The sequence below is a fragment of the Hoplias malabaricus genome, chromosome 2 (genome assembly GCF_029633855.1).
Source record: "Hoplias malabaricus isolate fHopMal1 chromosome 2, fHopMal1.hap1, whole genome shotgun sequence".
NCBI classification, from domain to species: domain Eukaryota; kingdom Metazoa; phylum Chordata; class Actinopteri; order Characiformes; family Erythrinidae; genus Hoplias; species Hoplias malabaricus.
In genome coordinates, this window is record NC_089801.1 from 71,229,110 (window position 1) to 71,246,692 (window position 17,583).

Genomic DNA, 17,583 nt, shown 5'->3' on the forward strand with positions numbered 1-17,583 from the left:
AGTGAATATGTGAGTATATGACTGAGTGAATATGTGATTATATGACTGAGTGAATATGTGAGTATATGACTGAGTGAATATGTGAGTATGTGATTGAGAGCCAGTAAGTTTGTGTGTTAGTACTGGCGTGAATGAGTGAGTGAATGAGTGAGTGAGCTAGCACTAAGGAAGTGTATGACGATAAAGAAAATGGCTGCACTGAACTCTTTACCTTCCTCCTCCTCTCTTTTCAGGTCCTGCTACATATGGAGGACATTAAAGTGCGGGAGATGCAGATCTTTGAATATAAGAAGAAGATCGCTGAGGCAGAGACCAAGCTGAAGCAGCAGCTGAATCTTTATGAAGCCGTTCGCTCTGACCGCAACCTGTACAGCAAGAACCTCATCGAGGCTCAGGTACACACACACACACACACACACACACACACACACACATTCCATTTCTTGAATGTCACACCAGACATACATGGTGTAGGTGAGAATAATCTGAAAGAGGAAAAACTACTAAACATAGAGTTGTTCTGTTCTTACTTAGGTACAAAGTGTTTGTGTTTTCACAGTTTCTCGCTCAGTTCTCTTATTTCTCTGCTCTCATTTTCACTGTTTTTCAGTCAGTTCTCATTTATCTGTTCTCATTTTCACAGTTTCTCACTCAGGTCTCTTATTTCTCTGTTCTCATTTTCACAGTTTTTCACTTTCATTTCACAGTTTTTCTTATTTCTCTGTTGTCGTTTTCACAGTTTCTCACTGATTTCTCTTATTTCTCTGTTTTCATTTTCACAGTTTCTCACTCAGGTCTCTTAATTTTCTGTTCTCATTTTCACAGTTTCTCACCTAGGTCTCTTATTTCTCTGTTCTCATTTTCACAGTTTTTCACTCAGGTCTCTTATTTCTCTGTTGTCGTTTTCACAGTTTCTCACTGATTTCTCTTATTTCTCTGTTTTCATTTTCACAGTTTCTCACTCAGGTCTCTTAATTTTCTGTTCTCGTTTTCACAGTTTCTCACCTAGGTCTCTTATTTCTCTGCTCTTGTATTCAACATTTCTCACAGGTCTCTTATTTCTCTGTTGTCGTTTTCATTTTCTCACTTAGGTCTTATATTCCTCTACTCGTGTTTTCACGGTCTTTCTCTCAGTTCTCCTAATTGTCTGCTCTTGATTTCACCGTTTCTCACTCAGTTCTCTTATTTCTCTGTTCTTGTTTTCACCATTTCTCACTCGGTTCTCTTAATTCTCTACTCTTGTTTTCACAGTTTCTCACTTAGGTCTCTTATTTTTCTGTTCTTGTATTCACTGTTTCTCACTTAGGTCTCTTATTTCTGTTTTTTGTTTTCACCTTTTCTCACTTAAGTCTTATATTTCTCTCTTCTTGTTTCACATCTTTTCACTTAGGTCTCTTATTTCTCTGCTCTCGTTTTCACTGTTTCTCACTCAGTTCTCTTATCTCTCTGTTCTTGTTTTGACCATTTCTCACTAAGTTCTCTGATTTTTCTGTTCTCTTTTTCATTGTTTCTAACTTCTCTTATTTCTCTCTCAGTTCTCTTATTTCTTTGTTTTCATTTTCACTGTTTCTCACTTATTTCTCACAGTTTTCACAGTTTTTTTGGTCCTGCATTTCTCTGCTCTTGTTTTCCCCATTTTTAGTTGGTTCTCTCACTTCTCTGTTCTCGTTTTCACCGTTTCTCAGTTCTCTTATTTCTCTACTTGTTTTCACTGCTTTTCTTGGTTGTTGTACTTCTCTGCCCTCTGTTTTACTGATTTGCTCAGTTCTCTTATTCTTTATTTACTCAGGTCTCTTGTCTTGGTTTATGCAGTTTAACCCCGTATGCACACTCTCATATAAATGGTGGTCCAGTGCTATGATTGCAGATATTCAGATGTGGGGCAGCACATTTTCATTGATCCCCTAACAAACATTCTGAAGGAGACCAAATCTGAAAAAAGTCCTCTGAGTGCTCTGGTTTCCTCCCACAAGGCAAAATCAGCTGGACTAGAGACTCAAAAGTGTCAGTATGTGTGAGTGTGTCCCCCTTCGAAGGACTGGCGCCCCCTCCAGGGTGTGTTCCTGCCTTGCTCCCAATGATTCCGTGTAGGCTCTGGACCCACCGTGACCCTGAACTGGATAAACAGTTTCAGGCAATGAATGAATTAATAATTGTTGACATTTTTCCCCAATGTCTTAACATCAAAACAAATATATAAAAAGCCATGTATACAGATTGTAAATTGAACATAAATGCAACTCAGCCCATAACTATCATTCTGAATGTATTTAAATTAAAGCCAATAGAAAAGGTCTAGACAAGCGCAGACCTGAAGCAGTTGTGTCAGAAGGCATTTTTAATAACCGTACATGCCTTTATGGACACGGTGGTGTAATTAAACATATAATTATACAGTTACATTTGAACGATATAGCACTGTTTAATTAGAGACTGTGAGCTGCCAAGGGTTAAGGTTTCATTAATGAGTGACTCTAATGGCTTGTGTAATAGACTCAAATGAAGCTTTTTAAAAAGAGCTGTAGATGAATGAGTGATGGAGCTGTGGCGGGTTTTGCCACAGGAAGAGTTGGATTTAGCAGCGTTTTCAAAGGACACTCTTCACATCCTGCATTCCTTTTCCTCTTCTTCCCTCTTATTTCATCATACCTGAATCTACCAAGTGCAAATGCCCCCCCCCACCAAACCCCACTCCAAAACTTCCTTGTCTCACTCGGACCCAGCTGCTTTCTGTCTGAAGTCTGACCTTGTAGCTGTCGTATGATATGGCTACAGCAGGGGTTGGGTTGCTTTTTGAACTAATGGCGGGGTTCCTATGCACCACTGTGTGTGTGTGTGTGTGTTGTTCTGTAGGAGCTAATGCTGATGCATCTCCATGAGCCCTGATTTTTGAGCGTTCCGAGTCTGTTTACACTTAAGATTTATTGCCTAAGTGCTTATCTTTCCCGCTCTCATGGCAATCTGTGAGTGTGTGTGTGTGTGTGTGTGTGTGTGTTCATCTAGCGGTGTATCTGTGTGCCTACTTTTGTGTGTGTTTCCCTTATCTAACTGTGTCTGCACCTGTGTCTGTGTGCCTTATACATATCTGCTCATGTCCATGGGATACCTAGCTTTCTGTATGTGTGTGTGTGTGTGTGTGTGTGTTTTCCCATCTGAGGGTGACTGCATAAGCTTGTTTTTGTGTATGTTTGTTTACCTGCATCTGTGAAACTCTTTCTCAAACCATCTCTTGTATCTTATATTAAAGCCATATCAGACTGGTTTTACCGCCGTCAATAGGCTTTACCTGCATTTGTTAAATTAGTCAAAGGAGTGAGGGGCCTCTTTCAGCAGGTGTCTTAGAGGCCATTTAAAAAGAGTATAACAGTATTAGATTGAGAAGGACAGTGGGTCTCAGTTTGTGAAATGTGGCGTCTCTGTTGAGCTGCAAGTGAACGATGAGGGGCGCTAACACGTCATTAGAAGAAGTATATAACCAGCACAATATAAAAGCCTTTGGCCACACACTCACACGTATACACATCCACCAAACTAACTTTCTTACTGTAATAAAAACAGGAAAATAAAAAATATAATCAACGCTTATGTACGTTTAATTGAGAAAGTTAACTTTAATCATTATTGTTTTTTTTACATTTTAATAAACAAACAAAACTCGTGAAACCCAACCTTTTAATAATATATCATTCATAAAATACTCCTTAGATTAGAGACCATTCCTGATCTCCTTGCTATAACATTACGCCCCTATCTTGCCTTGTTTTTACTCCATCCATGTGCTTTTGTTTGTTTTTGTTCTGTAACCAAGGCCCTGGTCGGTTGCCTTGGTTACCGATTGGTGCCAGTTTCTCCTTATCCTCCTGCCATATGCATATCGACTTCTTCGGAGTCATTGTTGCTAGTATCGTGCAGCCTGTATCTAGACACCAAACGAATAGTGAATATATTGTAGCTTGTTTCTCAGAGTCCCTTTTGTTTTCTTTCTGTTTCAGAATCAATGTTCCTAATAGTTATCGGTTATCTCACTTTCTTTTGTCTTTGTGTCATTGTCGTCACAGATTTTAATAATAAAACCAAGCTGAACTGTATCTTGAACACTAGCCTGCATCCACGTTACACTGATACTGCGTTTCACTTAGAAATCTATCATAATATGGAAAATGTGTCAGATTTCCCATTCACCTGTGTAATGTTTGGATATTTGTACACTACTGATACAACAATTCAAACAATTCTAGCCTCCATCCCAAAGGCATATAGCACATCTTTCTGCCTCTGTCACTTCACCTGTGTGTGTGTGTCTTTGTACAGGACGAGATCACGGAGATGAAGCGCAAGCTGAAGATCATGAACCATGAGATCGACCAGCTCAAGGAGGAGATCAACGGCAAAGAGGCGGCTCTGGTCAAAGAGCATCTAGAGTTTCAGCGGGTGGAGAAAGAGAAGGAGGCTCTAAAGGTGCGCTGTCACTTCTGTATTCCCTCTGTTTCAGTTACACTGTCCATCAAAAGTCTTCTGAGGGCACCTGAGGTCACTTCTTTTCACCTTGGACTTCAACTGGTACTTTTCAGTGAAGTACTAAAAAACCTGTCAAATCTTTGTTACATCTTTTGTTTGGTTTTTATGGCGAGGCTTCACACTAGAGGAAAGCGTTATAGCCCTTATTATATCTAGCCTACTTCTGGGATTGGGCATGGTGTCCACAACGGAAGGCACCTTAAACTAACCTAATAGTATCAGTTGTAGGTCAGTCATAGTTATTGCAGGATAATATAATCCTGATTATAATTGTTTAAGCTGTGGTTGTTGGAATTCTTTTAGCTGACCACGACTATTTTCCACAGCTGTAACATTTGTAAACATATGTTTACGCCACAAAAACAAACCTCCTGGTATCCATCATAGTTTTCTATGATCAAATCTGAAACTGTTAGATGCAAATACTCCTCTATTCTTAAAGGGAAGGGTTTATTCTAGAAGGAGCCATTCTATCCTGCCAGCCAACCCTTCACTTTGAGCATGGAGAATTTAAACTCATGTGTAACTGCTCCTGTGCAACCCATTCCATGCTCATTACTGAGAATTCAGTTCAGTCATTTTAATAGGTGTTTACAAATTTTACACACAGTGTGTGTGTTTATATTATTTCAATTATTACTCACATTAATGCACATGGACATTTAATGGGTTAATTTTTTAAACACTAGTTAACCATTTACCAAATTTGGCCATGGCTTTCTTCCATAATTCACACTTTTTACAGAGCCTAGTGACGTATTAGAAGTTTTTATTTAACAATGTAAGCAACCTACTGACTGCTCCCTCGTCCCACCCTCAGAGCAAATTAAGAGATTCAAATTCAAAAATCATCAAAACTAAACTGATTTTTTTGCGCATATCACACTATATTTATCTCCCTCCCATAAATACAAGGAAGTACTAACATTTTAGCTTTATTGTGATTACATTTTTAAACTATATACCGTACTAATATAAATATTATTCCATTTTGTTGACATTAATTTGATTCTTTAATTCTATGGTTAAATAAATATTATTAAAATCTTCACCCTTAAGAGAGGAAAATGCAAATAATCTACTTTAAAGGTATTAAATATACAAAAATATCACTCTATTAAATTATAGGCAATGTATAATATTTATAGTTGTGATATGGCTTTATTGTTTATGTCACGCCCTGGCTTTGTCTTGTCTGTTGTTTCCACCATGTGCTCACTTAGCACATGGCTCTTTGTTGTTGTTGTTGTTGTCTCTGCTCTAGTCCTGCTTTAGTTCCTCCTCCTGGTCAGTGTCGTTTGTAATCCTGCCCCCTCGTTATCGTTCCAGGTGTCCCTTGTCAGTGTTGTGCATTTAAGTTCCTTTATGTGACTTCCTCTTTGTCGGACATTCCATCTTTCGCTCTTTAGTCTAGGTCTCAGCTTAGTTCCCTGTGTATTGTCTTTCTGTCCATATCCCTCTGTTTTGTTATATCTTGTTGTTCTAATAAAGTCCACCCCGCGATCCTTACAGTTTACAATTAAACATGTCACACTATGACTGTCAACATAACGTGGTAATATTACTGCAGGGCAACAAATACAAGGACGTGCTGCTCATATTAAAACTCTGTGAAAACTAGATGTCCCCAGACATTTGATGAAGGGTGTATGTCTGTCTTTATTCAGCACTGTTAAGATTCTTCTCTGCCTGTTACGTTCCATGTAATCCTCTGCTTCTGTAAGTCTGTCATTTCCAACACCCTGTTGTTTTGGCTGTGCATCATATTGCAGTGACTGGCTGTACATTTTCTTGCCTCTGTTGTCTTTTCTAAGAACTGTTCCATTCTTTTTTGGAATGCACTTTACAAGCCATTAAATGAGCCGAGAGCTCCATGTGGTATGCTATATCGTTTCATGTTATTCTGTTCTGTTGGACACAGCTCTTTCTGGTAATCATGCGTTTTCTTCTCCCCATGTTCGCAGCGGCTGCTTTGTGTTACAAAATTACATTTGCATTATTTTTTTCAAAGTTCCTGCATTTCCCACGCTTACACGTACAGAAATATAGATTTAGAGCCATAAAAAGAAGCAGAGCCCCTCATTATGAAACACTTCAGGGTAGGAGTGCTGCTCTAAGATCTAATGCCTTTGTTAAAATGTATTTGTTAGACTTTAAAAGGCAGAGAAAGCAATACCGTTAGTCTTGTGGGGCCAGACATGATCTCATAATGTGAATTTATGTCTGGTTACAACTTGTTAAACTTTCAGAGCTCGGTTTTGAAGAAATTCACCACAAAACAAGGGACAATCCCAATGAAGCTCACCGCAAACACCATGTTCTTTAACATCTTAGACCCTATTTGGATGGGATTAGTTTTACATGGGGGAGCTGGGGTCATGTCATTTTACCAGCAGCCATTAGTAATATAGTGGATTCGCACTGGATAAGAAATCTTAAAATAATGGAGCAACTACTCAATTTGCATTTTATCGTCCTATAGTGTGGATCATACACAGCAGTGCTACTGGAGTTTTTACACTGTCACTACTGTTCTGAGAACAGCACTCCCACCAAAAATATCCAGCCCAACCTTATCTTCTAGTCCTTCAAAACAGATAATTGGTGGGAAGATGGGATGAAACATTACTAAGCCTTCTCAGAGTTTATAACTGATATTATAAACAGGTTAATAATAGCTTAATGAATAAAACACATGTTCATAACACATATGTAGGCTGTGATTGTGCACAAACCTACCTACATCTACCAGAAACCTATCCATATTAATTCGACGGAAACTGCACTTCTGTCAGTAATGGAAGCTCTTAAAGATGCAAAAGCAACGGGTCAATCCTCAGTTCTCATTCTGCTCGACCTATCAGCAGCGTTTAATACGGTCAACCACCACATCTTACTAAACAAACTCACTGACATGGGCTTCAAGAACAATGCACTCTCCTGGTTTGAGTCTTATCTCACTGGACGATCCTTCAGTGTGTCATGGCTTGGACAAACATCAGCGCGACACCACCTCACCACAGGTGTGCCCCAAGGCTCGGTGCTGGGACCCCTCCTCTTTGCCTTGTACACTACCTCTCTAGGCCCAATCATACATTCGCACGGCTTCTCCTATCACTGCTATGCAGATGACACACAGCTCTATTTATCCTTTCCTCCAGGAGACACTTCAGTGGCAACTCGAATCTCTGACTGTCTCTCTGACATATCTACATGGATGAAGGAACATCACCTCCAATTGAATTTATCCAAAACTGAACTACTGGTCCTCCCAGCCAAGCAAGCTATTCTCCACAACATCAGCATCAAGCTAGGGTCCCTATCAGTGGCTCCCACCAAGGTTGTAAGAAACCTAGGTGTCATGGTTGACGACCAGCTGACCTTCGCAGATCATGTTACCGCTGTAGCTCGATCGTGCCGCTTCTCCCTATTCAACATAAGGAAGATTAGGCCATACCTAACTCAACATACAACACAGCTCCTCGTTCAGACGTTAGTAATCTCCCGTCTAGACTATTGCAACGCCCTCCTGACAGGTCTTCCGACCTGTGCTGTGAGACCGCTACAGATGATCCAGAATGCGGCAGCACGCCTGGTCTTCAACCAACCAAAAAGAGCACATGTCACGCCCCTATTAGTTGAGCTGCATTGGCTACCCTTAGCTGCTCGCATCAAATTCAAATCACTAATGATGGCCTTCAGAGTATTCACTGGTTCTGCTCCCATCTACCTCAATAGACTCTTAAAACCATACGTTAGCGCCCGCCCTCTCCGTTCCTCAAAGGAGCGCCTACTAACACGACCAACCCTCCGTACAGGTCAGTTGAGGCTATTCTCATCTCTGGTACCATGCTGGTGGAACGAGCTTCCAAGCACTATCAGAGCAACAGAAACCCTCTCTGCATTCAAGAAATCATTGAAAACCCAGCTCTTCCGAGAGTATCTTTTGCACTGAATGTCTTTCTTAATAATGCACTTATTACTTCCTGGCATACTGCACTTAATGTAAGGTATTTTGCATAATTTGTGCTGTAGTTCGAATGTTAGCTCCTCTTTTGTAAGTCGCTTTGGATAAAAGCGTCTGCCAAATGCATAAATGTAAATGTAAATGTAAATTAATTGTCTTTCCTATTGGGCAGTGTTAAATTGGTCGCTTTCTTTCACAAACCAACGGCTTGGAGATTTCAAACTATAAGATTAATGTAGGGTTAAAAAGCTTGGAGTCATTCACAACTAAACATACGCAACTTCCATTTGGGGTCATTTGCCCAAAACTTTTGGGAACATCTGCCTTAGAGTATAGAGCTGGCTCCTTTGCCTTCTGAACTTTTCACCGTTTTTTATTCAAATCCCTTATGAGTTTGGACACTTCACTTCACTCTTGAGAAGCTTAATAACACGGGCCCAGGTAACGTTCAGCTCCGTTATCACTGCTCATCTCACACTGCTGTTCATCTGCACAATTGAATCAACAGCAGAGAGAATCATTTTTATTCACCAGCGTTGAATCCCATTTTCATAATTCTTTCATTATTAGTTTTTTTTATATCTCTGTCTTTATCAAACAGCAGAGCTGGACTTTCAAAGAGACAAACTTTCAATATCACCTTCATAAGGGGCTGATATAGGAATATCAAAATAACAGAGAACGAGGACAAATATACAAAAGGAAGGCCCTTCATAGTTCTTAGAAATGTGTATCGGAGCGTCGCCCGGGCTTTGAGTCCCCGGACCTTTCAAATTCAACCGCTTACATGAAAGGCTGAATGAATATGCATGGATCCTCTTTTTCCCAATCATTATAAACGATTTCAATAATTCATGTCCTTGTCCCAGCTACACATGGACAGGTGGTGCTGGGAGGTAACAATGGTGGTCAATCATAATGAAGGTGACCAGTGCACCAACTCCTGATTTCAGGTGTGCCATGGTGCTATTAGTTTCTTTTATACTGTCCCATAATATGATTCTCTTTTATGTATAGTGATTATTCTTATTGTAGTCTGACTTACCAAACTCTTAATGAAACTGAAGCTGTAGATAGCCTCTGTTAGTCAAATAAACTGGCTTAGTGTTCAGTTATGAAGCCTAAGATTTATTATTCAGCACCTTCTATGAAGATTAATATGTAGGTTATAATGGGTACGTTTAATAGCCTGAGAATATGATTTCACTGTAGAATTCAGGTTTCAAATATATGCCCCATATCTTCTTATCACCAGCTTACACCATTTTTTTTGCATTGTGATCCATGTGGATTTCAGCTTAGTTGTAAAGGCAGTGAGTGTGTTATCAAACAGAACATTTGTAGCATGTAGGGGTAGCAGGTGGGTTTACAGAATGTTGGCCATTGCTAATATTTTAGACTTCCATGATGTGCATTTGCTTGATTTGTTACGAAACCAACTGAGTCAATGGAGTGGGATGCATTGAATCTGGACATATTAAATAATGGTTGGAGACGCCCTCCCAACTGAATCCAGCAAAACAAACTGCAAGTTTCAGTATTTCTATTTTCCACGCTTAGTCTGTTTGGTCTAGATCGACCCTTGTAAACACTGAGCCTCTACTCACTTTTCAATTCCCAACAGCCCAAACAATACACTCATGAGGAGAGGACGAATAGGGTGAAAATTGCCAGACCACTGTCCTTTAAGGTGTGAAGCCTGTTCTGCTATGGTTCATGGCTGTTGTCCAGCATGGGATGGGCCAAACGGCTTGAGCAGATGGGTAGGGAGAATGTGCTGGGGGGCTCTTCCGCCTAGACACAGGCCTGATGTTCACGGGTAGATGGCTTGACCACCAGGAGGTTACAGGTTCAGGAAATGCAGGGTGGAATATTATGACTTCAAGCACATACCTGTAAGACGGATGTCATTGGTTAGCTTTATGTTGCCCACAGTCCAATTGCTTGAAGTGAATATTAACTAGTATCTTAACTGTAGCTTCTGTTTTCAAGATCCTCCTGTGGATCCTTGGTCTGGAATCATCTCCTGATCCTCACATCATTTTGGACAAATTGTGTACACTTTATTTTTTATAAAATTCAGTCAATGTTTCCTTTGCATTTGCTAGCTCTCCAGTTTGTCTGCATGCTGGAAAATGGTCCAGTGTGTGTACGCAGCAGTGGCTCTGTAAATGGGTAAAAACGAAGTGGCTTGAACCAAAATGGCTCACAGTGCGTCAGTGCCTCAGGCTCGGCTGAGAAACAGCATCTGGAGGGGTTTGTCCTCGGAAGGTTGAAAAGCACGGAAAGGGATGAGGATGATGTTCTATTCCTGCTCCATAGGTGGGCAGTACTGACTTATTTTTGCTGTTTTAGATGTATTACTTAACTTAAAGTGGAACTGACTCATATTGCTAACTTTCCCTCAAAGTAAGCTAAAAATGTTAGCATCATATAAAATTACACAAAATTAAACATTCTGATTCTATTTTTAAAATAGTTATTTCATGCATTTAAAATGTGATTCTGAGGTTTGAATGTTCATGTATGTATGAATCAAGGAAAAGTAAAATAGAAACCATAACTCTTACTCCCTGTTTAGCCACTCAATCCGCGCTTAGCTCTTTGAATTTCTTAATGAAACCCACATTTTTCCAATTACACTATCTTTTAAGAGGGTTGTGGAGAGTCTTCCCTCTGTAAAAACAAGTATCAAGCACTGGTGGGCAGATGCCCAAGTCGAGCAGCATACCCAGCATGCCTCAGTCTGTCACCCTGCTTTGCTCTCAGGAAGTGTGAGAGCTTCAGCACTCACCCTTATCACCCTACCTATGAACCGTAAGCTGATTAGGAAGGCAACCTGGAGAGAGACAGACATGAATGAATGGACAGCAGAAGGATAGAGCAAAAGAGTAAAGGGAAAAAAACCTGAAGAAATAGCACCATGAAAGAAGACAGACCTCAGACACTTCAGACTTCAGACTCGTCCTTCGGGAAGTAAAGCCGGAGCTAATCAAAGTGTCTTCTAAGCTCCACGTTTTCTTTGTTCTGATTTCCAGACTAATGAACGACAACCCCAGTGGAGAGAAGAGCTCATGCGAGATAGAGGGAGTGGTCATCAAGCACAGAACCTTATGCAGTGGTTTCAACTCCATACGGCATCTTTCTGTTAAAACAATAGAAACTATAGAAAGCAGTCCAGTGGGATGTTAACCACATGGATCACACTGTGCAGTTTGTTGTATCGTTGACCTGTGGGATTGATTAGTCTTGAACAGTCTTTCATCAGGTTGTCGATGTGCTGGTCGTTCACAGAGAAGGGTTAAGTCCTAACCCGGATTGCCCAAGACCATCTCCTTAAGCTAAAACTTTGGAACTCACCTTTTGGCCAAAGGAAACAATGAGAAAGACAGAGAGTTGAACAAGGCTGATTCAGCCATAGTCTTCAGCCCTGTCAGCCAATGTGTCAAATCCCTGAAGGAGGACAGTAGCTGTTACTTGATTCCCATGCAGTCAACTCTTCTTCTTCAGGAAGACAATATCCCCATTTGGACGATCTGTGACGATGCCTGCATTTGGCTAAACTGAAGGGGAAGCAAATTCTCCCCCAGACTTACCAGCTTCAGTGGACAGAAATTCTACAGCCTTTATGGTCTAGCTCAGAGGTCTTCAAATCCAGATTTTGGATCCAGGTTTCAGGCCGGGATTTTAAAATAGCTGGCTGACATGACATTGCAGCTGCAGCTGCTAAAGTTCTGACTGGTATAGTGTCATACCAGTCTGCCATTTTAACAATCTGGAGTCGGCGCTCTTCCGGACAAAATACATATGCATCTCCATGAGTTTTTGACCTAGAAACATAATAACTTCAAACTATCTTCTTTTCAAATATATGTATTTTTAGCTTGTTATAGAAAGAAAAGTAACAAGGCACGTTTCTTTCTATGACTCAGACCATGACCCTTGATGGCCCACCCATTTATATTCATACGCTAATAGCATACTAATTATAGTAGGCTAGTAATTATAGCAGCATTATGACCGCAGCACAACGTTTGAAAATGCTATAAACAGAAGCACACGGCTGTGTTTTCACACAGAGCATGGAGGTCCATGACGGCACAGTCACACATTTCAGCTGCCTGAGGAAGAATAGCTTCATTTTATGATGATTTGACTCATATTCCTGCAGAAGGTTTGGCTCTGATTAGCTTCAGATGTTAGGCATTTTAGTACTATATACCAGCGATGGAGTTCGTGAAAATGACGGTAAATGTTTTGTAATTGCGCTAAGGCACAGAGCTCAGCTGATAGAGAAAAAAAGGCTTGTAGTAAAGTTTGGATGCTCTCTGCTGCTCGGTCTGGAACCTGGATCGAAGGTTTGATTCAGAAGGCCTCTGAGCTAGCTCCTTGCCCTTGGTGTTCTTGTCTTTTTAAGCATCAAGACATGATCCTGTTCAGGAATCTAAAGTAAGAATGTAAACATCCTGAACTGCCATAAATCAGTGTTGCCAATTCAAATCCACTCATTTACTTTATGCTACCAAACATGCTAACAGCATCAGTAATATAGCATCTGCGCCAGCTAATATCGGCAAACTCTTGATGGCCAGTCTGGTGGACGTTCCTTAGTGATACCTCAGTGCTTCTAGGATGGGAGTTTGAAGCTGTTTTCCCAAAGTAGGGACATTTGAAATGGACATATTCCAATGTTGCCCTTTCAAATTGGAGCTGGAGATTGTCTGTTAGACGTGTTCTCACAGATGGCAGTGTTCTGTGTGGGTTAGGCATGGGGCGGCACCTATGAAATCTGCTCTATGTATACATGCCCTCACTTGGACTTTGCACTGTTGGGCTGGTAGGACAGTGTCAAGGTAATGTCCAGAACAACTGTTACCGACATTCTCCTCTGTCTGCAAAATGCTGCATTATGGGCACTGCTAACTAATGTGACAGATCTGGGCAGTTGGCGCTCTTTTCCTGTGTGTTGAACTGTCCAGTGCGGCAGTTTGAAATGAAGCAGTGGTTGGCTTCTTGTATCCTGGACGAAGAACCTGCTTGTTTACATCTTCCCAGGTTGGGCTTTGTGTATGACTGGGGGAGCCATAGTTATGGGGTGGAAGTATTGACAACCGAATTTGGGGAAAACACCACAAAAGTACCCATCTGATGTTGTAACCTCAAACCTGACGTATCTGGTGCCCCTCAGATCAGCTACGGCTGCACTGACCACGGTCTGACCGTGCAGAGATGACTTCGGTGGGCTTGGAGATCAGGGGTCACAGTTTGAAGATCGTCAAAGCAGAATAACTACAGCCATCTACATCTACACATGTTTAGCGCACAGCTCTTTTATTTTTTCGTTTTCTTGTCTTTGCCTTCATGCCACATGCTCCTCATCCAATTAGGCCCGCAAGTGTTATGGGATATGGCACAGTTCTGATACGGCTTTGATAATTGAATCATGAGTTCCGCTGCAATCAAAAAAGCATTAGCATCGGCGGCTTTGCCGTTTCAGCGGGTGCTGGTGTCATTAGCTCGCGCCCCCCTCCTCACGCAACCCAAGCAACTCAAAAACAGAAAACAAGGCAGCAGCCTCACTGAAGACTTTAAAAAGTTATTAAGCACAGCGTTGATCGCTTGACATGTGGCGCGCCGTAAAATAATTACCGCTGAGCGCGGGTACAACGGCACCCTCGATCACTGCAGGACCACTCCTTACGTCAATCACAGCGGGGAAATCTGCCGCCGCTTTTATTTCTATCTTATTTTCATTTTCCTCAGCTTTAACGAGTCTGTGCAGTGTGTTTTTAAGACAGAGGGAAGGAGGAGAGACAGCTGATGGAGAGAGAGAGAGAGAGGGAGAGAGATGTAAGTGGAAAACAGATGAGTGCTTTCATGTTTTCCTGCAGAAGAATTTCACAAAGCAGTAAATTAATAGCAAGCACTGTACAGGGTTACACAGCCTCCTTTGTCTCTTCATTCACTCAATCTTTTCTTTACTTACACATTCTCTCTCTCTCTCTCTTTCTCTCTCTCTCTCTCTCTCTCTCTCTCTCTCTCTATCAGCTGTCTTTCCTCATTTCATTCTCTCTCCTTCTCTGTCCTTCATTCTCATACACACTGTCTCACACAATCTTCTTCTGTTTCATTCTCTCTCTCGTTTATTCTTTTATTGTCTCCCACTTTTCTTTGACTCACTCTCTTTTCCTTATTCTCGATTCTTATCCTTTTCCCCTATCATCCACCCCTTCTCTTTTTCTCTTCTTAATTTTCACTCACTTTTGCCCTTTTCTTTTTATCCATCTCTCAATCTTCTCTTATTCCTCCCTCCCTTTCTCTCTCTCCCCATTTTTTTCAAGTTCAAGATTTGCTTTAGTGACATAACATCACATTTTTATCGTTAAAGCATTAAACAAAATCACACACAATTATTAAAATAAAAGTAAGGGAATATAAAATATTGAATGTGTGGTTATACTAATGAAATACCTTGTATTTTAAACACTTTTTTCTCTTAAGTCTCTCTCACTCTTTCCTCACCTCTCTATTCCTCTTTATTCATCCCTTCATCCCTTCCGTTGTCTCCCTCTTTTTCTCTTCTCATGTTTCACTAATTCTCTATCTCGCTCTCCTCTCTCTTTTTCTCATTTTCTATATCCATTTTATTCTCTTGTTCTCTGTCTCTCTTTCCCCTCTCTAGCACACACTCGTTCTCGATCTCCTTCACTCCTATTCTTCTCTACATATTTCTGCCTCTTGCTGGTATCCCTTTATCCTTAATTACTCCTCCCTTCTTTTTTCTTTCTCTCTTTTATATCTCTTAATCTTTCTCTCTTGCTCTCTCCATCTACTATTCTTGGTTATTCTCTCTGATGTTTCTTTAATGTCTCTCTCTCTGTCCCTCCATGTCCCTCACTCTCTCATACAGAAAGTCTCTATTTCTCCCTCCTGAGTGAATGGAGTCCTTCTCTTTCACCTGCGATCATGACAACATCATTCCATCTTTGTCTTCATCAGCACAAGAGAAGATACACTTCACCGAAATTAAAAACACCAGCCTGTGTGTTCAACCGTATTAAAGTGCAGAGCTAAGCGTAACCAGGGTACACCCTCTGCAGACACAGAGAGGTCCCTACACACACATCAGATTATTCCCTAGACAGTGAAACCGTCTTTACACTCGTCACCATATCCACCTCGAGATTTTATAAGAATATTCATGTTCTGGATGCGTTAACTTGGTTTAAAGAGTAAGTAAACCCTCAGGGTTAATATTTGAGTTATATTCTATTGGACAAATTGGCTCATTTAAACAGTGCTTTCTTCTGTCCAAGAGCTTGAAAAATCTAGGAGCTGCATCTGCGGCCACGCCCCAAATCCATGACCACATCGTAAGGTTTACGTACCACTACTACTTCAAATGTGAGCGGTGATTTTTTCTTTTTTTTTTGCTTCTGGCTTTCTGTGGGGAGCCCGTGTCCTTCTCTCTCTCACTGATAGGAAATTGGAAGGGAAGAGGCAAAGCTACTTGGATGCAGAGAGCCCTGTAAATCACGGGACCCCAGTTCTGTCAGACAGTGGGGAGAAGCTGGAGGATCAGACTCTGGAGAGAGTGGGTGTGAAGGAACACAGTTCAGTACAAGGGTTTACCTACATTTTATCTAGTGAAACTGTTGTAGTTCATTGGCAGATCATTGTGTTCTTCATAAAAAAACAAACAAACAAACAAAAATGGTCCTGCCATTTACAAAATACCTTTTCACTTACCAAGAAAAAGTAGAGAACAATATTTATAAAAGTGGTTATTTACATTACAATATATTTCTATTAAAGAGAACATCGGTGACTTTTGGGACGGTATCTTTGAGAAAAAAACCCCAAAAACAAACAAAAAAAGCTGTTGTTTGTATTTGGCTGAAGTTTAACTTGTTTGTTTTTATTTTTTTACACTGTTTGAATTAGCACATACACTCATTAGTAATTTGAGTTGTTAATTTTACAGCTCTTTTGGTCTGTGTTTACTTTCACAGTTAGCCTTCACCTGAATCTGGAGACATTTCCACCTTAAGTGACCCGAAACTGTATACAGTGTGGGCCTTTTATATGGATACACCTTAATAAAATGTGAATGGTTGGTGATATTAACTTCCTGTTTGTGGCACATTAGTATTTGGGAGGGGGGAAACTTTTCAAGATGGGTGGTAACCATGGCGGCCATTTTGAAGTTGGCCATTTTGGATCTAACTTTAGTTTTTTTAGTGGGAAGAGGGTCGTGTGACACATCAAACTTATTGGGAATTTCACAAGAAAAACAATGATGGTTTTAACATAACTTTATTTTTTCATGAGTTATTTATTTATTATTTATTTCTGACCACTTATAAAATGTGTTCAAAGTGCTCCCCATTGTGTTGGATTGTCAATGCAACTCTCTTCCCCACTCTTCACACACTGATAGCAACACCGCAGGAGAAACGCTAGCACAGGCTTCCAGTATCCATAGTTTCAGGTGCTGGACACCTAGTACATCTAGTAATAAAGTTATGTTAAAACCAAGCACACCATTAATTTTCTTGTGAAATTCTCAATAAGTTTGATGTGTAACACGACCCTCTTCCCACTGAAAAAACAAAAGTTGGAAAGTTGCCGCCATGGTCACCACCCATCTTGAAAAGTTTTCCCCCTCCCATATACTAATGCGCCACAATCAGGAAGTTAATATCACCAACCATTCCCATTTCATTAAGGTGTATCCATATAAATGGCCCACCCTGTAGACAAGTTAATATTACCTAACTATAGAGCCGGAATAGAGTAATATCCTCATCTCGCTTTGTGCTTTTTCAACGTTTGGAGTTGTCTTTGTTGTCTTAAGAACTTCAGATGCCCTTTTTATGCTGTGAGCAGTGAGAGATAGAGAGAAACAAATGGTCTCATACCAGACCAAGACAGTTTTTTTGTTTTAGCAATTTACGGGGCCACACGGGGGCTTTATAAACACATTAGACTAGTTTTGAGCACGCAAACAAACTGGAGAGCAGCAAATGGTGAGGAAAAATCCTCAGAATTTTGTAGTCTTTTTTATTTAAATGTAAATATTGCCTTTAGATGCCACT

The 17,583-nt window shown here is 40.6% G+C and overlaps 1 protein-coding gene across 1 annotated transcript in view; it reads left to right on the forward strand.

Moving 5' to 3' along the window:
- The window catches only part of cfap58 (cilia and flagella associated protein 58), a 170,872-nt gene that overhangs the window by 54,403 nt on the left and 98,886 nt on the right, over window positions 1-17,583 (forward strand). Inside the window, exons 10-11 of the mRNA XM_066660964.1 lie at window positions 234-395; window positions 4,312-4,458. Coding sequence (XP_066517061.1) covers window positions 234-395; window positions 4,312-4,458 — 309 coding nt within the window. The remainder of the gene's footprint in view (window positions 1-233; window positions 396-4,311; window positions 4,459-17,583) is intronic.